The sequence below is a fragment of the Galleria mellonella genome, unplaced genomic scaffold (assembly GCF_026898425.1).
Source record: "Galleria mellonella isolate WM207_F2 unplaced genomic scaffold, CSIRO_AGI_GalMel_v1 utg146, whole genome shotgun sequence".
NCBI lineage: Eukaryota > Metazoa > Arthropoda > Insecta > Lepidoptera > Pyralidae > Galleria > Galleria mellonella.
The window spans coordinates 7549700-7573800 of NW_026441999.1; the positions used below are offsets into that span (position 1 = coordinate 7549700).

The 24101-nt window shown below is 38.6% G+C and overlaps 1 protein-coding gene across 1 annotated transcript in view; it reads right to left on the minus strand.

Moving 5' to 3' along the window:
- LOC113514875 (regulator of chromosome condensation) overlaps nt 1-23705 on the minus strand; it is a 32842-nt gene extending 9137 nt beyond the window's left edge. Inside the window, exons 1-12 of the mRNA XM_052892046.1 lie at nt 23578-23705; nt 23199-23294; nt 20112-20223; nt 18624-18711; nt 12802-12981; nt 7986-8117; nt 6293-6389; nt 5294-5431; nt 4545-4710; nt 3495-3616; nt 2180-2316; nt 1152-1370 (exon numbers count right to left, since the gene is read on the minus strand). Of these exons, the coding sequence (XP_052748006.1) occupies nt 1152-1370; nt 2180-2316; nt 3495-3616; nt 4545-4710; nt 5294-5431; nt 6293-6389; nt 7986-8117; nt 12802-12981; nt 18624-18711; nt 20112-20223; nt 23199-23289 (1482 nt within the window). The 5' untranslated portion in view covers nt 23290-23294; nt 23578-23705. The remainder of the gene's footprint in view (nt 1-1151; nt 1371-2179; nt 2317-3494; nt 3617-4544; nt 4711-5293; nt 5432-6292; nt 6390-7985; nt 8118-12801; nt 12982-18623; nt 18712-20111; nt 20224-23198; nt 23295-23577) is intronic.
- Nucleotides 23706-24101: the final 396 nt, after the last annotated feature.

The following is a 24101-nucleotide window of genomic DNA, read 5'->3' on the forward strand; positions in this document are numbered from 1 at the left end:
CTGTGCTATCGGTATATGCTGGCGGGGTCACAAGTGAGGGACGACAGGCGAGGATGAAGGCAGGTCAGTTAGCTTATAGTTACAAATGCTACAAAGCTTAATTAAGATGCTATCCAGGGGGAACCGCGTGGAGGTCAATCTGATACGATGTATTGCTAACACCTGTTAGAACTCGATTACTAACGACTTTTGACATTTTACATAGAGGTACAAAAAAAGTATTTTACAATTTCATTACCAAAAATTAAAAAAAAAAAACTGACATTACAAATTCTCAAAATGCTATCGCATCGTCACATTCCGTCAGTTCTGAATCAGACTTTACGTATGCGTTATTATAATATGAAATGTTGAACCTATTTGCGGCGTGATTTTTTGCTTGAATGAGAGCCCGCTGACGCCAGCCGCTTCTTCCTACCCTATACCGTTGTAACATGGTTTAAATTGAAATAACAAAATAATAATAAATAAAAAAAAAATACTAAACACATTGCACGACAATAAAAGGGCAAAAGATGGCGCTATACGTTAAAAGATGGCGCTTTTGACACTGCATTATTAGTCGCTTTATATGTTAACTTGGTTCTTCTTCCGACCTTCGTTGGCTCCAATAAAAATAATAAAAAAAAAAACAAATCGGTACAGCCGTTTTAAAATTTTGCAGTGGTATAACTCGTAGTTGGTAGTCAACGTGTTAAAATATATTATAATAATGATTCAATTACTATTATCAATTGACTTTGTAATGATACATGATTTTCATATTTTAATAAAATACCAGAAGGAGACTTTGTACAAAAGTCGATTGCTTGGGTACCTCTGTCCCATTCGTGTTTCAACCGTGAAGCAGTTGTGTTTGCATGGCTGTGTTTCGATTTGAAGGGTGGGATATGGCGTGAATTTACTGGGTACAGAGGAATAACACCTGAGTCCCCAGGAATGGCAACGCATGGGGGCTATCATGGGCGAAACAGTATACTTTGTTATGTCCATGGTACTGCTCATGTCTATAGGCGACGGTTACCACTTTCGATCAGGTGGGCCGTCAGCTTGTTTGCCATTGTAAGTTGTATAAAATAAAATATATATATATATATATAATGGTAAAAAATTATTGAAACATATATCTGAAAAGTTCTTCTAGAACTTACCTGTGGTTTACTTTCTTCCGCAACTTCTGCAGGCTGTGCACTCGATGTGGAGCTGACCTCATCTTCTTGTTCTTGCTTTTTCTGCCGTTTGGCCGGTCGCGCTTTGGGTTTTTCGGGTTCCGTTTCTGTCTCCTGCTCTACTTCTTCCTCTTCTTCTTTTTGTTCTGCCGTCTCTTTTTCTGGTTCTGGAGTGTCTTCTTTTGGACCTGAAGGGTCTTCCTGTTGAGATTAAGATTGAGGTATTGAATACTGAAGTCAGGGTTTTTATCACTCTAAATTACAAACTATGGCAGTCCACCTGATAACTGTTGCTATTGTTGTTGATAATGAAACGGTAACGCCATTGCTTGGGTACCTCTGTCTCATTTGTGTTTCAACCGTAAAGCAGTTGTATTTGCATGGCTATCTTTTGGTTTGAAGGGTGGGATATGGTGTGAATTTACTGGGTACGAAGGAATAATACCTGAGTGCTCAGGAATGGCAACGCATGGGGGGGTATCATGAGCGAAATAGTATACTCTGTTATGTCCATGGTACTGCTCATGTCTATAGGCGACGGTTACCACTTTCCATCAGGTGGGCCGTCAGGTTGTTTGCCATTCTAAGTTGTATAAAAAAAAAGCCCCTCGAACGTGTTTATGCATCATACGCTGAACCAAACAATAATATGGTACCGCGCGCTAATAGAACAGCGTCTGTTGTATAACTCGAATTTGCAGCGTCGTTTTCATTAAATTCACCCTATCAGGTCGTCTTCCACGTGGTTTTCCGTGGAAACCATCAACTGACCTGCTTTCGAGGTCACCTATCAACCCTCACTGGTGCCCCGCCAGCGTGTACAGATGGCGCGGACGGGGTTGCCATTACATTATCATTCATAAAAAAAAACGCATTTATCCATAACCTCTAATCGAAATTTGGTAATTTCAAAAATCGGTGACGCAGTGGGTGTAGCGAGCTAGCTTAGATCCGATCGCCCCACGGGATAGAGAAACTGTATGTATATAATGTAAGAATAGAGTAAAAACCTGCAACAACACGGTGTGCTGTCCACCGGCGGAGACTAGCAGCCCGTGCGGTAGCACCAGCGTCGGCTCGGCCGCGTCGCTGCAGGCGCCGGTGCCCAGCTGACCCTCGCTGCCCATGCCCCATGCATACACCTCCCCTGCGAAAGAACACAATTGCCATCTCAAGTTAACACTCTTGTGTTTTAGAAGGGAATTGTTAGTAACGGAAACGAATTTGTTAGTAATACAGAGTACCAGACCCATTGCTAGCAATATTCCCTGTCATGTCGCCCTCCACGAGGTTCCTCCTGGAAACTATCGTGTTGAACTCCAGGTGTATTCATCAGGATGGGCTAACTGATCTGATTTCGTCCTCACCTATCATCTTTCCCTGGTGTCCCGCTAGCTTATACCTTTAGCGAAAGGCTACCACTTCATTGTCATCTATTAAAAAAAGGGGGGAAAGGGATTGTTAGTAATGGAGACTGAGAATCCTATTGCTAGCAATATACCCAACCAGGTCGACCTCCTCGCAGTTCCCTCTGGAAACTATCATGGTTAACTCCTGATGAATTCATCATGATAGGCTAACTGGCCTGTTTTCATTCTCATCAATCATCCTTCACTGGTGCCCCGCCAGCGTATCCCGTTAGCGCAGGCGGGGTTATCATTCCATTTTCATCCAATAAAAAAAAATCTATTAAAAAAAAAACGAAGACAAATGGCTAGCAATATACTGTGACTGGTCTACATTCATGCAGTCCCTTTAAAACTATCGTAGTTGATGGCTAAGTAATTACACTACAACCTCACCTATCATAAACGACTGGTTATGTCGACAACGTAGGCGGAGTTCCAGTTCTGTTTTGAACTCATTATAAGAATCAATAAAATATAGCAAGCTGGAGTGACAATGAGTTGATCACATAGCTTGAAGAGCCAACAACCGATGAGGAAAAGGTTCTTGAACAGTGATCTCGTACAGGCAAACACAGTGTAGAACGACCCTCCCACTAGACCAAGTGACAACCTCAAATGCATTGCAGGGAGTCAGTGGATGCAGGTAACTCAAGACCGTTCCTTATGGCAGTCTATGGAGGAGGGTTATGGTGATCCATTGGTTATGGTTATGGTGAACATAGTAGACAGGCAAAGGTCAAAATAATGATATAAAAACATTTTAACTCTTTTAACATTTTAACTTCAAAAAGAGTTAATAAACACAACAATTAAATAAATTGTGACATCTATTTAATTTTGACGTACATAAGAAGAGGTTTTTGGCACTCTGTTCTCTCTGCCTACCCCGTAAAGGACTCGGCGTGAAGATAGATACCTGTATCCGTGACAGCGAAGGAGTTACTCGTGCCGGCCGCTATACTGACGCACTTCTTGTTCTCCAGCTTGGGCACTGGTTCTAGCACCTCCGCGTCGCCCACTCTGTCACCCAGTCCTAATCTGTGGATAAATAATTATATTATGTTGCTGTCAAAACTCTTAACCAGTTAAAATTACTATTGACTAGTAAAATCAATCAAAAACACTTTTGACTAAAATAACAGTTAAATCTAACCTAATCTAATCGCAAATTTGTAGTCAAATGTACTAATAACCAATAACTTTCAGTCAAGACCACTTTTGACCAACCTTTTCATTTATATAATTTTTTTTTCTCCTCTACCCAAAGGTTGTCTGGAAGGGATTGCTTTAGCGATAAGACCGCCTCTTGTGTTGTCCATAAGTGTAATATATATTTTTTTATTTATTTATTCATTATTACAAATATGTGTACATGGCGGACTTAATGCTAAAAGCATTCTCTCCCAGTCAACCATAGGGAAGTGGCAGAATACTCGAATGCGGTACTACTAATTATACTAGTAATATATATTCTAATGTTCTAGTAATCTTTCTATTTTTTAAGTGGTGCAATAATGAGTAAATAAATTAATAAATCTACACTAATATTATAAAGAAGAAAGATTTGTATTTTTGTGTGTATGTTTGTAATAAATAAACTCAAAAACTACTTTGCTAATTTCAAAAATTCTTTCACCATCAGAAAGCTATATTCACCCTGAGTAACACAGAATATATTTATTGCTAGAAAAGATTAGGGATCCTTACTAAAACTTTAGTAACGTAACTCAAGGTGTAAAAAAATGCTATATCTATCGTCGCGTGCGCTGCGGAAACTATTGGTGATAGAACAAAAGTATGTTCTACAATATTGAAGAAAATATCAATAACTACAAGAAACTCCGCAATACTATATGCCCAACTATTATCGTTATGTCACAATAAGCACTTTTTAAAATGTCATAAAAATGTCCACCTATGCGAAGCTGGGACGGGCCGCTAGTATTATATAAAACGTGTGTCGCACCTGCCGTACTCGCAGCGTCCGACGGCGTGCAGGCGGCCACTGCCGTCGATGGCGAGCGAGTGGTGCTGGCCGGCCGCCACCGCCCGCCAGGGGCCGCCGCCCGCCGGGAACGCGTCGCACTCCACCGGAGAGAAGATCGCCGTCTTGCGCTTCTCGCCCGTTATACCTGCGCCAACAATTATTATACTCTTTTCTGAATCTACAACCTGCTTTTAGGTGTTTCAAAATGCATCCCGCAGTTTCAAAATACTGAAAACTTTAGCATTTTTCAATTTCTAAATATATTTTTCAGTATTTCTTAATCTGTAATATAAAAAATATTTTAATATTACACTAAAATCTTGTACAAAAGTATGGTCCAACATAAAACTCGGCTTGGCCCTGATGACTAAAGCCGTCAGCAACGCAACACAACACTGGAAGAATTGCAGGTGTTGCAGACTTTGTAAAAAGGAATATGCTCTTTTCTTGAAGGTTACGATGTTAATTCGGTAATATTGCCGCTAGGATGAGATTCCTGGTATTGATAATTCCTGAAAAGACTCCCCATAATACATTCAATAAAAAATACATTGAGATGCAATGTTTCCAGTTATTAGATATTCTTCTTCTTCTATTCTTTTTTCACTGAGTTTTGGTTTAATATTACCCCAACCACTAACCTGTATAGGTGATAGTTACCAGTTTTCACATAACGGATTGTCAACTTGTTTGCCATTAAAGACTACATAGAATAGATGTAAACTGACCGAGCTGTCCGTAGTTGTTGAGCCCCCAGGCGAAGATCTTGTCGTTGGTGGCGTCGAGCGCGAAGGTGGCGTGGTAGCCGGCCCATACTCGCTTCGCACCGCCTTTCAGGGTCACCTTTGACGGCACCAGCAACGCGCCTGCACAATTACAATCATTACAATTACCGTGTAGGGTGAGGGGGGAGGGATTGTTAGTAATGGTGTAATAGTCCCACTGCTGGGGGGAAGGGATTGTTAGTAATGGGTTCTAACAGCCCCATTACTATACCATATACCCTATCAGGTTGACCTCCACGCGGTTTCCCCTGGAAACCGTCGTGGTTAACTCTTATTGAATTCTTCACGATGGGCCAACTGACCTGCTTTCATTGTCACCTATCATCTCTCACTGGTGCTCCGCCAGCGTATACCGATAGCGCAGGCGGGGTTACAATCCCATTTATCATCCATTAAAACAAAAAAATAGTCCCACTGCTAGGTATCCTGGCAGGTAGACCTCCATGTGGCGCCCCTGGAAACTATCGTGCTGAATTCCAGGTGTATTTATCACGATGGGCTAACTGGCCTGTCTTTTCAACATCACCTATTCACCCCTCACTGGTGTCCTGCCATATACCGACAGTGAGGGAGTGTCATAACCATGCATTGACAGTCATTACAATACAATCATAAAATTTAGGTAACAATTGGTAGGTGGTAACAACATACTATAAAATTCTGAGTATTTTGTTTTTTAAATCGCAATCAATAAAAAAGAAATGGTAAATTTATATCAATACTTTAATAAACTTTCGAAATGTGCGCAAAACTAAAAATATTACCACCAATAATGTAAACACAAACTAGTATTTTGCAAGTGTGTCCAGGCTTGGACTTTGACTAAACAGAAATTGTCTGTTTTGTGTGAGCCACCACTTTATTTGTTCTTTTTAGTAGTAGATATAATTTTTTTACTGTTTGTTTTGCCTAAGCTTCATAATTATAACGTGTAATACTCACTAAATCCCTGCCTGGCGTCCCTGGACGCGGACCGCTGTGAGAGTCTGCCCAGCTGGCCTTGCTCACCGCAACCCATTGTGTATACAGCACCTGACACCTGTAAATTGGGAATATTAGTAAATTATTAAAATTAAAATTATTAACCTGATGGAAAGTGGTGACCGTCGCCGATAGACATGAGCAGTACCATGGATGTAATACCCCCCATGCGTTGCCATTCCTGAGGACTCAGGTGTTATTCCTCTGTACCCAGTAAATTCACGCCATATCCCACCCTTCAAACCGAAACACAGCCATGCAAACACAACTGCTTCACGGTAGAAACACGAATGGGACAGAGGTACCCAAGCAATCGACTTTTGTACAAAGTCGCCCTCTGGTCACTTGTAGTATTATATGTAAATTGGGGGTAAGATTTTTAGTAATAGGATTGTACAGTCTCACTGTTAGCAATATATCAGGTCGACCTCCTCTCGGTTTTCCTGAAAACCTGGTTAGATAGATACTCTTTATTGTTTCCTCCATAAGATTACAATAGTAAACTTATTATAAATACAAACAAGTACAAGAAAATATTACACTGAGAAAACAATGGGCGTCCTTATCGCTAAGAGCGATCTCTACCAGGCAACCTTTGGATGGAGAGGAGTAATTATAAACAGTTTGATTGAAGGTACAATGAAGATCCTATTATTTCTGAATAAAAAATATGGTTAATTCTTGGTGAATTCCTCATAATGAGCTAATTGATCTGTTTTCATTCTCACTTGTCATCTTGCACTAGTCCTCGGTCAGCGTACTGATAGTGCATGCGGAGTTACCATTCTATTATCATCCATAAAAAATTCCATTGCTAGTAATATACCGTATTTATCAGTGGCAGCCGACTTGACTAGACCCAAGATCTACTGTTTACTGACAAAACTCTATGTGATCTACCAATTGCATACTTCTTGAAATTACAAATGAAACAACATAGTTCAGTGGGGGGAAAAGGGATTGTTAGTAATGGAGACTAAGAATCCCATTGCTAGCAATATATCCAACCAGGTCGACCTCCTCGCGGTTTCCCCTGGAAACTATCATGATTAATTCCTGATGAACTCATCATGATGGGCTAACTGGCCTGTTTTCATCCTCATCGATCACCCTTCACTGGTGCCCCGCCAGCGTATCCCATTAGCGCAGGCGGGGTTACCACTCCATTTTCATCCAATAAAAAAAAAAAAACATAGTTCAGTACACAATCATGTAGTATTTTTTTTTTTATTTTATTTTTTATAATGCAGTATTTCATTAAGAGGGAAAACACAAAACTGTAAATTATTCTTAGTAACTACTTATTTATATTAGTGTGAGCATTACGTCTGAGCATTCCCCTGGTGACCCCGCTTGCGCTAACGGTATACACTGGCGGGGCACCAGTGAGGGATGATAGGTGATAATAAAAATGTAGGTCAGATAGCCCATCGTGATGAATACACCAGGAATTAGGCACGATGGTTACCAGGGGGGACCACGTGGAGGTCGACCTGATACCATATATTGCTATGGGATTGGTAGTCCGCAGTTATTAATAATCCCTTCCCGATTGGCCACCCCTGCTATAGATCGACCTCGACGCGGTTTCCCCTGGAAACCATCGTGGTGAATGCTCGTCAAATTTGGTGATGTTGATAGTTCGAGTACTGACGGTGAGCACGACGAGGTGGTCGCCGCCGGAGGCGATGTCGGCGGCGGGCTCGGGCAGCGGCAGCCGCACCGGCTCGCGGCTCGGCTTGGCCTCGCGCCCGCGCACCACCAGCCCCATGCTGCCGTGCGAGTCCTGACAACACATACCACACGTGTTAGTAAATAACAAGAGTGAGATGTATCAGTTAAACTGAACATCGTTTCTATATAAATCATGGATCTGTTAATAATAATAATAAAAAAAAAAAAAATGTGCTTTTTATATCAAATAATTTTATATACTAATTACGATATGTATCATTTACCAGAGGCAGACTTAGGGAGGGTACCCTGGATGTGCAAGTGAAGCTACCCAAAATCCAAATTCCCTTGTTCACAGGATGTTACGAATCGTGGCCCGCCTACCAGGATTTATTTATTTCTTTAGTGCATAACAATACATCGCTTAGTAGTAAAAATTACATTATTTGAAAACAAGTATTGGTGGTGAAGCAGAGAATTTATTAAAACACACAAGTGACGGAAAATAACTACCTACAAGCTTGAAATACACTGAAAGAAAGGTATAGTAACAAACGACTAATAGTTAACTCTCTTTTAAAAAGACACAAAAGAAAATTATGAATCACTCAGCTAATCAAATTAAAGCATTATTGGATACAACGCCTGAATGCATAAATAACTTACAGAATTTGAATATTTCCACCGATTCTTGGGATCCCATAATCATATTTCTGGTCGTTCAGAAGTTGGACCCAGAGTCACATAAACAATGGGAGGCGTATTCTTATAAAGAAAATTCAGATGAACTACCCTCATGGACTGACTTGAAGAAATTCTTAGAACCTCAATTCCGTACATTAGAATTAGTCACACCGTTATCATGCACTAAAGAGCGAACTATTAGAGAAAGATCATACCACGTGACAACTCCAAATAAAACTTGTAACTTGTGCAAGAGTAACCACGCCTTATGTCATTGCAAGGAGTTTACAAAATTGCCCCCCCCCTGGAACGTAAGGAATTTGCCAAGAACAATAATCTTTGTTACAACTGTCTAGTACCAGGACACTCGGTGTTGAAATGCCGTACACCAGTTCCCTGTCATGTGTGTCACAAGCGCCACCATTCTCTTCTACATTTACAGAAGAAATCGGACACGTCGGGTCAAATAGGTACCATGCAACCGAGTGTGTCACCATCCCCATCCAATGTGGAAGAGCAAGAGGAGATAAGAGACAATGGTAGCGTCTAATTGCAATACTAGGCAGAAGATAGCACTATTAGCGACCGCAATGGTGATAGTAAGAAGTGAACGCGGTCACACCACTGTCTTAAGGGCGCTAATAGATCCAGGGTCGGAATCATCGTTTATAAGTGAAAAAGCAACTCATTTACTTCAACTCACTAGAACAACAGCTAAAAGAAGTATTATCGGAATGGGATCTATGAAAACGAATGTAAACCAAGTAGCTCAGTTCAAAGTAGTTTCAAGATACAAGTCGGATTATAGTGTACAAGTAGAAGCATACGTCGTGTCTCAACAACTGACTACTAAGATACCCACAAAATCACTTGCTGTTCATAATTGGCCACATCTAGAACGATTACACCTAGCTGATCCAAGTTATTGTACTCCAGGCTCCATAGATCTTCTTCTTGGTGTCAAAGAATATGCTAAAATATTGCAATTTGATTTAATCAAAGGTCCATCTGGCTCACCATGTGCATTAAAAACAGGTCTTGATTGGATTTTATTTGGTGAGGTACATTCTGATGAAAATTGTACTCAAGAATCAAACTTTATTTTTACACATCATGCAGTAGATGTAGACGAAATGCTGAAAGTCATATGGGAGGTAGATATGGATACTCAAAGAAAATTTGCTAAAGAAAAGAGGCTGTGTGAAGACATCTACGAAAAAACATATAAAAGAAATGATAAAGGACGATATATAGATACATACGATAAAGCTACCGTTTAAGACAGAGAATTCAGTTTCATTAGATGGAAATACAAGAGAAATAGCATTGAATAGGTTTTTACAATTGAAGAAAAATTTCAATAGACAACCACAATTAAAAGAAAAATACACTCAAATGATAGAAGAATATAAAAATATGAAACACTTCTATGTGTGTGTCACACTTGTTGCTACACAAACTAGAGTTGCCCCATTGAAAACATTATCACTACCACGTTTAGAGCTTTGTGGCGCTGTCTTACTTTCAAGATTGCTCAAACAAGTAACACAAGCAATGAAATTATCTATGTCCCAAGTGTTTACGTGGACTGATTCCACTATTGTCATATCTTGGCTACTTGGGGAACTCAGTAAATGAAAACCCTTCGTTTTTTTTTTTTTTTTTTTTTTTTTTTTTTATAGAACTTAGAATGGCAAACAAGCTGACGGCCCACCTGATGGAAAGTGGTAACCGTCGCCTATACACATGAGCAGTACCGTGGACATAACAGAGTATACTGTTTCGCCCATGATACCCCCCATGCGTTGCCATTCCTGAGGACTTAGGTGTTATTCCTCTGTACCCAGTAAATTCACGCCATATCCCACCCTTCAAACCGAAACACAGCCATGCAAACACAACTGCTTCACGGTTGAAACACGAATGGGTTGCTAATAGGGTGGTAGAAATATTAGATAATACCAACAACAGACAATGGTACTATGTGAAATCACAAGTCAACCCTGCTGACACAGCGTCCAGAGGTATGTATCTTAAAGATTTGCAAAATTTGAACTTGTGGTGGAAGGGACCGAAATGGTTGTCTGAACATAAGATAGAATTTCATAAGCCAAGTTGTACACAAACAGATGAGGAAATGAAAAAGGTTATACACGTAAACTTAAATATAAATAATAACGAAGAAGAAAAAGAAAATAATATATAGGTATACACAATTTGAAAATTATAATACATTAACAGAATTATTAAAAATAATAACATTTTGTAAAAGATTTCTAAAGTTTAGATTGTTGGCAGAAAATATAAACAATACGAATACAACAAAGAATTAGAGGATTCATTACGTATATGTATACAAATAAGTCAGAAAATAGATTTTGAAGATGAAATAGAAGCATTAGAAAAGAAGAAATCAGTAAAAAGAACCAGCAATCTAAAATCGTTAAATCCATACTTAGATGAACAACGTATTCTCAGGGTGGGCGGAAGGCTCAGACACGCTAATATCGATGAAGAGAGTAAACATTCAATCATATTAAATTATACAAACAGATTTACATATTTAATTGTCGCTGATGCCCATCGTAGAACTTTACATGGAGGTATACAAGTTATGCTGACGTATTTAACTTCTAAGTACTGTATAGTAAGAGGGAAGGGTATGATTAAGGGATACATAAATAAATGTTTGATCTGTGCGAGACATAAAGTTGCTGTTAGAACCCAGATCATGGGAGATTTACCTAAAGCACGTGTGACACTCTGTCGACCATTCTTGCAGAGCGGAGTTGATTTTACTGGACCATTTCAAATTTTGATATCAAAGGGCAGAGGTATGAAAACAAATAAAGCTTATATTGCTATATTTGTATGGCTACTAAAGCCATTCATCTGGAATTGGTTGGAGATATGACGTCAGAGGCATTTATTGATGCATTTAAACGGTTTACTGTCGGAAGAGGAAAGTGCTCCCTTTTAGGGAGTGATCAAGGGAGAAACTTTATAGGAGCAAATAAGGAGTTAGTAACTGCCTGGAAGGAAGCTTGTTTGGAATTTAAAGGGGAAATTGCTGAATCTTTGGTGTGCGATGTTACTCAAAGGCATTTCATCCCTGCTTATAGCCCAAATTTCGAAGGTTTATGGGAAGCGGGCGTAAAATCAATTAAGTACCATTTAAAGAGAATATTAATCAACCACTTGACTTTTGAGGAAATGACCATCATTCTCTGTGAAATAGAGGCGTGCCTAAATTCTAGACCGCTCTGTCCGATTGATGATTCAGGTGACATAATTCAACACTTAACACCGGGGTATTTCCTGATTGGCGAAGCACCTATTGTCATTCCCAATCCAGATTTACAGCATTTTAAAGTTAGTAACATATCGCGCATAATTACAACAACATATTCTGTAAATTCACTGTCATATCCAATCTTGGAAGAAGGCAGGTTTGGGAAAGGGTTGTTAAGTTAATGTGGACTTCCAGTCCTATTGCTAGCAATATATGCTATCAGGTCGACGTTCACGTGGTTCTCCTTGGAAACTAGCGTGTTGGATTTCAAGTGCCCAATCCCTTACTGGTGTCCCGCCCGCGTATCCCGTTAGCGCAAGCGGGGTAGCCATACCATTTTCACCCATAAAAAAAAAATCGGGTTTTTTTTGCAACTTATTCTAAGGCAAACAAGCTGACGGCCCACCTGATGGAAACTTGTAACCGTCGCCTATAGACATGAGCAGTACCATGGACATAACAGAGTATACTGTTTCGCCCATGATATTCCTCATGTGTTGTCATTCCTGATAACTCAGTTGTTATTCTTCTGTACTTTGTAAATTCACTGCTATATCCTACCCTTGAAATCGATGGGGGGAAGGGGTTATTAGGTTAATGCGGACTTTTAGTCCTACTGCTAGCAATATACGCTATCAGGTCGACATTCTTGTGGTTCTCCTTGGAAACTAGAGTGTTGGATTCCAAGTGTGCAATCCGTCACTGGTGCCTCGCCAGCGTATCCCGTTAGCGCAGGCGGAGTTGCCATACCATTTTCATCCATCCAAAAAAAAAAATATCGGGGTGAACGGCACTAAAAAGAGAATAAAGAAAGAGTTACCCGGAAGGAGCCCCAGATGTAGACGGAGCCGTCGGCAAGCAGCGCGGCGGAGTGCGAGTCTCCGGCGGCGAGGCGCGCGGCGGCGGCCGGCAGCCGCAGCGCCCGCGCCGCGCCCTCCTCGCGCTCGCCCGCCGCCGCGCGGCCCAGCGCGCCCTCGTCGTTGCACCCGAACGACCACACCTGCACCGACACACACATCACACCACACGCTAGCACGGCGCTGCACCCGACCACACCTGCACCGACACACACATCACACCACACGCTAGCACGGCGCTGCACCCGACCACACCTGCACCGACACACACATCACACCACACGCTAGCACGGCGCTGCACCCGACCACACCTGCAGCGACACACACATCACACGCTAGCACGGCGCTGCACCCGACCACACCTGCACCGACACACACATCACACGCTAGCACGGCGCTGCACCCGACCACACCTGCAGCGACACACACATCACACGCTAGCACGGCGCTGCACCCGACCACACCTGCACCGACACACACATCACACGCTAGCACGGCGCTGCACCCGACCACACCTGCACCGACACACACATCACACGCTAGCACGGCGCTGCACCCGACCACACCTGCACCGACACACACATCACACGCTAGCACGGCGCTGCACCCGACCACACCTGCACCGACACACACATCACACGCTAGCACGGCGCTGCACCCGACCACACCTGCACCGACACACACATCACACTAGCGGTCAGGGGGGACTTTTTTTAATAATAATATTTTTTTCGCAAACATGCTTGGAAATGTGAGCATTATTTTGACAATCTTTTTCGAGATAAATCCAAATATTTTTTTTTTTACAACACAGGGGGCAAACGAGCATGCGGCTCACCTGATTGTAAGTGACTACCGCCGCCCATGATCACCTACAACACCAGCGGCATTGCAGGTGTGCTGCCGGCCTTTTAAAAAGGAATATAATCTTTTCTTGAAGGTTATGTTGTCGTATCGGTTCGGAAATACTGCTGCTGGAAGTTGATTCCAAAAAATGGTTGTGCGTGGAAGAAAGTTGCCTTGAAAAATGCAAGGTGGAAGACCGCCACTCGTCCAGATGATCGGGATGAAACTTTAGTTTGTGGCGGGTTGTACGGTGATGAAAATCAGCAGCAGGTATCAATCCGAACAATTCCTCAGAACACTCCCCATGATAAATTCGGTAGAAGATGCACAGAGATGCAACATCTCTGCGCAGTTTCAGTGGATCAAGTCGGACAGTAAGGCGTTGACTATTAATAATTCGAGCCGCCTGACTTTGAATGCGGTCTAACGGAAGGAGTTGGTATTGTGGCGCTCCTGCCCATAGATGAGAACAGTATTTCATATGCGGCCTGACTTGAGCTTTATATCATTTCAGGCGGTGTTCCGGCATGAAATACCGTCTCATCCTATTGAGCACTCCTTACTTTTTGGAAGCTATCATAGCGTTCTCCTCCAGATGACCGCAAAACTGGACGTCGCAAGATATATCAACGCCCAGAATTCCTTAACTCGACTTTTTATCAAGGGAAGTGCCCTGAAAGTGAGGAGATACGACAAACGGCGTCTTTTTTGCGGTGAATGCGCAGACTTGTGTCTTCTTAGGGTTAAATTGGACAAGATTTTGTTCACACCAGATCGAAACTTGATGGAGTGATGTTTCGATTTCAGACACAAGTCTGTTCCGGCACTCATCGGTATGTGCCCGCGAGATCTTTGCATGACCGGTATATAATGCATCTCCTATACTGACGTCTGCATAGCAATGAATATCACTGATCTGTAACATATCATTGATATGCAGAAGAAACAGAGTCGGAGATAGTACACAGGCTTGCGGGACACCAGCATTCACAGGTTTTAAATCAGAGCATGCTCCGTCGACTACGACCTTGATGCTACGTTCCTTGAGAAAGCTGGCGACCCAAATACACAGTCTCGCAGGCAACCCAAATGAAGGTAGCTTTGAAAGCAGCGCTCTATGCCACACCCGATCAAAGGCTTCCGCAATATCCAAACTAACAGCTAAGGCCTGTCCCTTACTCTCGATTGCCATTGCCCATCGGTGTGTTAAGTAAGCTAAAAGATCACCGGCCGAACGTCCCTGTCGAAAGCCGTACTGGCGATCACAGATCAGCTGGTGCTCTTCTAGGTACCGGAACAGTTGACGGTTAATGATGGATTCCATAATCTTTCAGAATAAGGAAGTGATAGCTATGGGCCTATAGTTAGCCGGATCTGAGCGATCTCCCTTTTTAGGGATCGGATGTACCAGAGCAGTCTTCCAAAACTTTGGGACTATGCCCGATGAGTAGCAGAGCCGAAAAAGACGCATAAGAACCGGAGCCAACTCTGGTGCGCACATCCTAAGCACAATTGGAGGAATACCATCGGGCCCACTCGATTTATGGATTTCAAGGGAAAAAACTGCTCTACGCACTGAGCTGTGCGTGAATTTAATGTCAGATAGGCAATTGCCGTACTGGCCAGATACATACGGGCAGTGGCCGGCAAAAGGTGTATGAAAATCCATATCTGTCGTGTTATGCGGCCAGATAAATTACTATGTTAACTCATATTTGTCCTGTAATTTAAAAATGGAATGACCTTTTACTTCGAAACATGGCTACCAAGAAGGTAAGTAAAAGTTTTATTTAAATTTCGAACTGGCTTGCAAATAGAAAGCTGTTTATTGAGAGAAAAAAAAAAAAGGGAGATTATGGCGCGTGAAAAATTATTATTGTTCGTTATTTGTCATTGAACTTGAAAAGTAAAATTGTGTTTTTGATTTCCGTGCATTGTTTGAGAAAAGTACTATACAAGCCTTGGCCACAACTAGGCACTGATGTCAGTTGCTGGCCGCTGCAGTAATGTATTATTATTTCGTACTTTTTTAGTCCATTAAATATTTATTAGTAACAATATTCTTAAAACTAATGTTAGTAAATTTACATAAACAACACACACACACACACACACATAATATATTAAATAATATACAGATAATCACCGCTGTACAATTCCATTGGAAATTGCGCAGCAGTGATTAACGTACACACAGTCCAGCCTACCTCCAGTGAAAGAATGAATGAATGAAGCAAGTCAATTAGCCCTTGATAAAAGCAACAAGCCAATTGCTTGGGCACCTCTGTCACATTCGTTTTTCAACCGTGAAGCAGTTGTGTTTGCATGGCTGTGTTTCGGTTTAAAGGGTGGGATATGGCGTGAATTTACTGGGTACAGAGGAATAACACCCGAGTCCTCAGTAAGTGCAACACATGGGGATTATGATAAGCGAAACAGTATACTCTGTTATATCCATGGTACTACTCATGTCTATAGGCGACGGTTACCACTTTCCATCAGGTGGGCCAAGCTTATTTGCCATTCTAAGTATAGTAATAGTATAAAAAAAAAAAAGATTAATCACGATGGTTTCCAGGGGGAACCACGTGGAAATCAATCTGATAAGGTGTATTGCCAACAATAGATTCATTAGACCCCTTTACTGACAATCCCTTTCCCCCCATAGGCAGGGGGGACTAACACTATCAGCTCCCCTTCCATGAGGTTCCCTCTGGAACCTATCGTGGTTGTAACGAAGAAGGACTTATTAGTAATGAAGTCTAATTGTCCCATCGCTAGCAATATACACTCTCAGATCCACCTCCACGTGGTTCTATCTGGAAACTATCATGAACAATTCTCGTTGAATTCGTTACGATGAACTAACTGATCTGTTTTCATTTTCATCGATCACCCTACACTGGTACCCCACCAATGTATACCAGTAACTAATAACTAAAAATAAAATAAAGCAGGCGAGGTTACCATTCCATTTTCACCCATAAAAAACCCCAACTCTAGCAGTATAAAGGTACATCTCAACGAGACAGGCTTTGGCTAGTGCGGAATCATAATTATACTGTACCATAGCCTAACTTTGTTTAAAGAAATAAAATTAATTTTATTTTTTAATAAATCTTTACAGAATTCCCCCTACAAGTCCTGGTTCATCCTCACCTATCATCCCTCACTGGTGTCCCGTCAGTGTACACCAATAGCACAGACAGGCATTCTATTATCACCCGTTAAAAAATACAAATGGCAAACAAATCACGTATTCACGGTACTAATCTCATTCTATAACATGAAATTGCTAGCAATAACAAGTTTATACCATATATCGTGATAATTTTAACAATTTACCATTAAAAAAGAACAAACAGGTATACCATTATTAATAAGCCATGTAATTCCAGACAGGCACAGACTGTGTCAATCTTTCCCTTCCCGTGAGTGTCACAAGAGGCAATGAAAGGAACTTTAATAATCGAGTGAGGGACAGCAGCGTTTCTCTTAAAACATCAATCGCCTGCCAAGCGTGGTAACTATTAGAAAAACCGAAATAGAAGAGAAGCCTATGTCTAATTAACTGTTAACAGCTAATATGACACCATTACGTATTTTTTTTTTTATTTAACAAAGTATGTTTGTATTAGCACAGAATATATCATTGCCTCCTACACTGGGCTGAGCCTGTCCTGTAGGAAGCAGTACTCGTGTTATTATATACCATACATGCATATAGATATTAAACATAGGCTTTTTAGCAGTACTGACAATTGTGTAACTAATTTGTGTAATGCAATTATTACTTTTTTTTTTAGATCTCACCACCAATGCACATGTATAAATAAGTATTATGAATGTGTGTGTGTGTGTGTGTGTGTGTGTGTGTGTGTGTGTGTGTGTGTGTGTGTGTGTATGTGTGTGTGTGTCGGTATGTGTGTGTGTGTGTGTAATAAAACTCTCATTTTCAGTTCAAAACAAATTCATAATGTATAAGAGCCACTTCTATCAAAGATCACTTTAATGTTTTATCTATAAAATTTATAGAGTACTAGTCTTATCTGACATAAGAATTTTAATAGTAACCTTGACCCATTTTTAATAATATCTATACATATTTGTTATTTTATGTATTATATAATTTATAAATATTGTTGGTTTGTTTACACCAGATTATAAACATATTATATGTACTCACACACTCATAGATTGAGAATACAGTTACAGAGATTAAAAAAAAAAAACCAATTACAGTAGTGTGCGTGTAATGTAAATGTGTGCTTGTAACAGTTAGGAATTTTCAAGGAATCGAACTTGAAATAAGATTGTTTCAGGAAAAAAAAAGTAGAATTGTGGCAAAATGTGGTTATTTTGATTTAAAAAACTGAAGTATTGAATTAATTTTGATAAAATTTCTACGGAGCTAGCTAATTTGTAACAATATCTTTCTTTCAGATAAAAAATAATTTGTAATTGTAAACTAATAGGTTTACAATGGAGGGAGTTATGAAGTAACAAGCATAAAAAATACAACTGAATTGAGACCTCCTTCTTTTTGAAGTTGATTGAAAGTGCCAAATGTTTGTGTATTTGTTATTTAGTTAAAACTTTACTGTGATTAAATTAATTTTTGTTCTTGCCAATTCATGTACAAAAAAAGAGAGGTTTATGTTTTCTGTATTTATGTATTATTCAGGCCATATCCCTCTTTTAAACCGAAACATAACCATATAAACATTAACAAAGTAGTTCCCACGCTTGGCAACTGCTAACTACTGACAAAAACTTCCAAGGAGCAGGCCTGCTGAATATATAGTGAAGTATTAATGGCTGATAATAATAATAATTATGCAAGCACAGCTGCTTAGTACAAGAAATAAGAGTGGGACAAAGGTACCCAAACAGATAACTTTAGTCTCCCACTGGTTTAAAGTATCTATTTATAGCGTACCTTCCCATCGCTGTCAAGTGCGACCGTGTGCATACCCCCCGCGCGGACCTCCACTATTTTGTCCCCTAATGCAGTCACATGTTTGAATCTGAAAAAAAAAAAAAAACATTTATGAATATCGTATTATTTTTTATTAGTTTGTTACTTCATAGTGACTTAAGTATACGCATACTATGTGAGACAGAGAAAGATAATGGACACTTTCTATTTCTGTCAGTAAATATATCCCAATAGCGAAAAAAGTCATGGGTAAAAGCTAGCGTACATATATATATATATATATATATATATATATATATATATATATATATATATATATACAACAAAAACATAATCACGGTAAATATTGATTATTGTTATGTCATATTATAATGTACTTTGTTAAGAGAGGGACTGGCTGAAAATCAGCGCTGTGCAGCTGTACACACTGCACTGGGACACTCACAGCATCAGCTGAGCCGGTTCCTTTTGCTTAACATGAGACATTTCTTATTATGGCCATAGCTAAGAGAGAGAGAGAGAGAGAAGAGGGGGATGCCCTACCTTAAAATGAAAGGCCCCCAGAAAGATATTTGTTTTTTTCGAAATCGGTTAATTATGGCTTTTGCCCTACCAAAAAGTTCTTTTGCCCTAACTTGAATATAGCTACTGCTAACTACTACAGCCCTGCTTCTTATATATGTAATATTTCTCTATTTTCCGTTATTTATTCTTACAAAAAATAATTACAATTCAAAATATTTTGTTCAAAAGAATTTAAAATAGTGTATCATAATGTAATATTTATTAAGGCCATAAAAGACATAAAGCCATGAAAGGGCTTAATATTGTAGCCGGTGGAACGTGGTACACCATATTACGTACCTATTAACCTGTAATTATTACAGTATGCACAATAAATCATTCTATCATTAATAAAATATGTAAATTTTAACAGGTAATTCCTGTCATTCCGTATTTTGATTATTTATCGATTACCTATTTCATAATGCAAGCGACATAGAATGCGGTACCGAGCCAATGGACGATGTGTACATAAATACATATCTGTCTCTACCGTCTCCCATTAAGGGGAACCGGTGAGCTTGACGGTGTTCAAGTTAACACTATATTATCTATTCCGTATAGATAACGTAAATGCGATTGATAAATACTATCCCTCCCCATTATTTATAACAACTAAAATCTATTGAAAGTATTAAATTGTTTTGTCCCTTTCTTTCAAATTGAGAACTTAGCGACAAAGAGATTAAGACAAAACGTCAATAATCAAAATAAATTTACAAGAAGTTTGAAGTTTTTATGAATAACAGGGGGGGGGGAGGGGTTTACATGTCTTTTGGGGAGGCCTAAGTTCATAATGGACGGATAGTAGCTGTTCTCTAGGCTCTGTTTTCAATTAATAAGTCGGAGATTTTTTTTTAATACTACTATGGTGGAAAACAAAAATACGCAAAACAAACTTTACAGTATAGATAAAGTACTTACTTTGATGTTTCCATAACATCTTCACCTAATCCGAGTTGCCCGACGTCACCTTGGCCGCATGTAAACACACGACCCCTCTTTTTGGGCGCACTTGGTATCTCCAATTGGATCGCTGCAGAAGAAATTGTTATTTATATCATCTTGAAACAATAATATAAGTATGTCAGTGGATGCAGGTGGAACAGTTCTAATCCTTATGGCAGTTTATAGGGAAGGCCTATCTTTAGCAGTGAACAGGTAATGGCCGAAATGATGAATGTCAAAATAGTGCATTAAATAGCTTCAAAAAATGTAATCTATCCCCCTTATTCATAAAAACATCAAATTTCTCAAAAACCTATTTCGTTTATCAAACTGTTTTGTCTCTTTCTGTCATGCTTAATTACGAATTTAAAAGAAAGTGACAAAATAGTGCAATAATAAAAAAAAAGTGTTTAGTAATTACAAATAAGGGGGTATTTGTATACATAGTACTAATTGCATCCTGCGGCTTTGCCCGTGTATGTATTGTGACATTAAAAAGTTTTGTTCAAAACATGAGCTGTCAAATAAAAAAAGGATTTTCCAAATTCATCTGGTAGTTCCAAGGATTAGCATATTCAAACAAACAAACTCTTCAGCTTTATTACATTAGTATATTATATAGATAAGAGATGTTAAGTCTTAAACAATCTTAATAACAGATTTGTTAGTATGACTGTCAGCATTATACATAAACACTGAAGCGATAGTAATGATTGTCACACTGTATTGAACTACATATGAGTCGCCATAATACTCAAGCGCTATAAATTACCCCATAAAATGCACACCCCAATTACCATTTATTTCCCTATCAAGTAGATTTTGTTAAAAAAAAAAAAACTAACTTAGATGTGATAAATCAAGTTATTTTAATGCTGTAATCAAGCTACTGAATCAATATTGATAAAGTTTGTACAGAATGAATCTAAAAGACTAAACTAATAAAAAAAAAAAGAATTTTCAAAATCGGTTTATAAATGACAGAATATAAAGTCTATAAGAATATATAAAAAAAAAAATCAAGCAAATAGAAAACCTTATTTTCCGAAGTCGGTTAAAAACATTGGCCAAGACAAAATTGTGAATATAGCTAGTTTAATAAATAAGGGGTAGGGTCGGTAGGGGTCGCCCTAGACGGACGTATGTCGACCAAATAGGCGACGTGCTGAAGAAGGACCAAATTAAAAGTACCCGTAACCGGCGAGCGCGTATACAAAGATTGATGAATGTGGAAGAAGCGAAAGAGGTTTGTTTGAATCGAAGCATTTGGCGTTCCATTGTTTCAGCCTGCCCTAATGGGAGACAGGCGTGACAGATATGTATGTATGTATGTAATAAATAAAACCAATTGTGTTTAATAAATGAATGATGAGAAAGTAGAATTCTTATGTAAGATTATGCCCCCTTATATATATATATATATATTAAATGTCTAGTAGTTTATCCATAACAAACAAAAAATAGGGGGAAGGGATTGTTAGTAATGAGGAGGTTAGTCACCATTGCTATCAATATACTCTATCAGGTCGACTTGCACCCCCCCCCCCGGAAACTATTGTGACTAATTTGAGTGACTAACTGATACCCCTTCAGTGTATACCGATAGCGATATAATAAAATAATTTCCAAATTCAACTCAACTATTCTCATATAAAAAAAAAAAACAACTAAAGTATTACATTATCAATAACAACATGTAGTCATTGTTTTGAGTATGCAAGTGTTGCCATTTTTATTATAAATATTTTATAAGAAACAGTTATGTACTTGAGATATTTAGTTGAAATCTTTCCTATTTTATTTTAATGGCAACTCATAGACTTTATGATAAACTATAGAGCATGTAATATTTAAATGTTAGAAATATGATTCGAATAGGTTACTATTGATAGATGAGATTCAAAAGTTGACAAGTACTGTACTGCATTCACTAGAAGAACTATGATCAAGACCTGTATTTTTTCAAGCTGTTGTACAAGTTTATTTTAAAAACTATTGAGAAGATTTGTAATTGATGACAAGTACACTAAACATATATGATTGATGATTAACAATTGTCAATGATTAGACATTTCAAACTTTAAAGAGGCTCAAAAAAAAGATTTGTATCCAGCGCCGCCGTTCAAAATATGTAAAATAAAAAATTACAAAATTTGTATTGAACAAAAAAAAAAAAAAAAAGAAAAGGATTAATATGTTTTTAATGTTAAATTTATTTAAAACAGTGAGACTGCCATGACATATATGTTTGTAATTTAGAACATTGTATAAAATAAATTTCTAACCTTATTTCGGCAAGCACCTACATATTTATAAATAATATTTATGATTATGACAAGTTTGATGCATTTATGTGTTTGAGCGAGTATACTAAGTGGGGTATATCTTTGCAGCATCCCACTTATTGTGTCTAATAACCTATCTAGATATTTTTTTGGTATGAGTCTTTACATTATTAATAAACTATACATGATTATGGTAAACTTATTATGCCAAATAAAATATATACACTTAAGTATATATTACACTTTAATAAACAGATCTTCTATATACTTAATTTAAATAGCCTAATATTAACAGTACAATTCAATACAAATTTATCAGTGTTAAATTAATGGTTGTGAATCATTAAGAATAATTTATGGTAATTTATCACATACCCTATCTAACTTGGTAACTTTCAATGTGACCTTATAATATTGTAAGTCTAAATTCGCATGGAAATGTACTAATCTCACTGCGATACAGCACGACATAAGTACATGTCTGAAAACACCTAAACTTAGCGGCAAGCAAGACCCAATAACCTCAAAAAACTATCTCAATCGACGCTTACATAATATCATAATGTAAACATGCGAAAGTAATATCACATCATATCTAAATTATGCTCTAAAACAACAATTAATCCTATATTACTAACATAAACAAGAGAAATTTGCATAATTATATTATTTTAGTGAAAATGTACGGAGCGTCTTTTCCCGCCATCATGCTTTGACAGGTCATTGACGTCGAACAAAAATGTAAAGAAAACAACTGAGAAATCACAATTGAACTCACCTCCACGTTTTTTCTTATTTTTGGGCCCCGAGGATGATGTGGCGGCCGATGACTTGGACGCTGTGCGTTTTACGCCCCGTGCCGCCGGCATTATGTCTGCAATATTGCAATAGACGCGTCAATAACACCACTTATCGCGGCAAACGCTTCACAAATCCGATGGCTTCTCAACTATGACGTATTTGCTGCTTTTATAATTACATTAACGCAGTATTTTTACAACGTTTGCATCTGCATCAATTACAAGGCTACGGCCTCATAGATTTATGCGAAGCGCAGATAGGTTATATTATGCATTTGTATATGATACACAGCGAACAAAACAACGCTTCCAATGCATACGGTAAAGCGTTGTATGGCGACAAGTTAGTGTACTTACAGTTTTATATATGAATTGTAATGGAAATTACAAATGAATTAAGAATTATCACTTTAGATTACGGGATGACGTATTATTTCAACAGAGTACAAATATCGCACATCTCCCTATGATCGCTTCGCTTGGCCAACGAACGAGTGATTGACAATACCGTAAAATATCGATTAATTTGGATTCGATTATATTCGATTACAGTATATACTTTAGATATAATTTATCGATATTTTTGAAGTAAATCTAGATAATATTTTCTTACATACATGTAATGAATTTTAAACGTTATTTCAATAAATATCATTCAAAGAGTTTATTCAATGTATTTGTCTGATGTTTTGTTGATATTATATAATCATAAAATTTTTAAATAAATCAAGATTTAATAAAAGTGTTTAGGTTTAGTTTTGTCGGATAAGCAATTTAAATATTATGAATTAAAAAAATAGTTAAAAACATTAATATCTCATCATCATTAGTTTCTTGTTAATATATATAATCGTCTAATATATAAAAACTCTGTATCACAT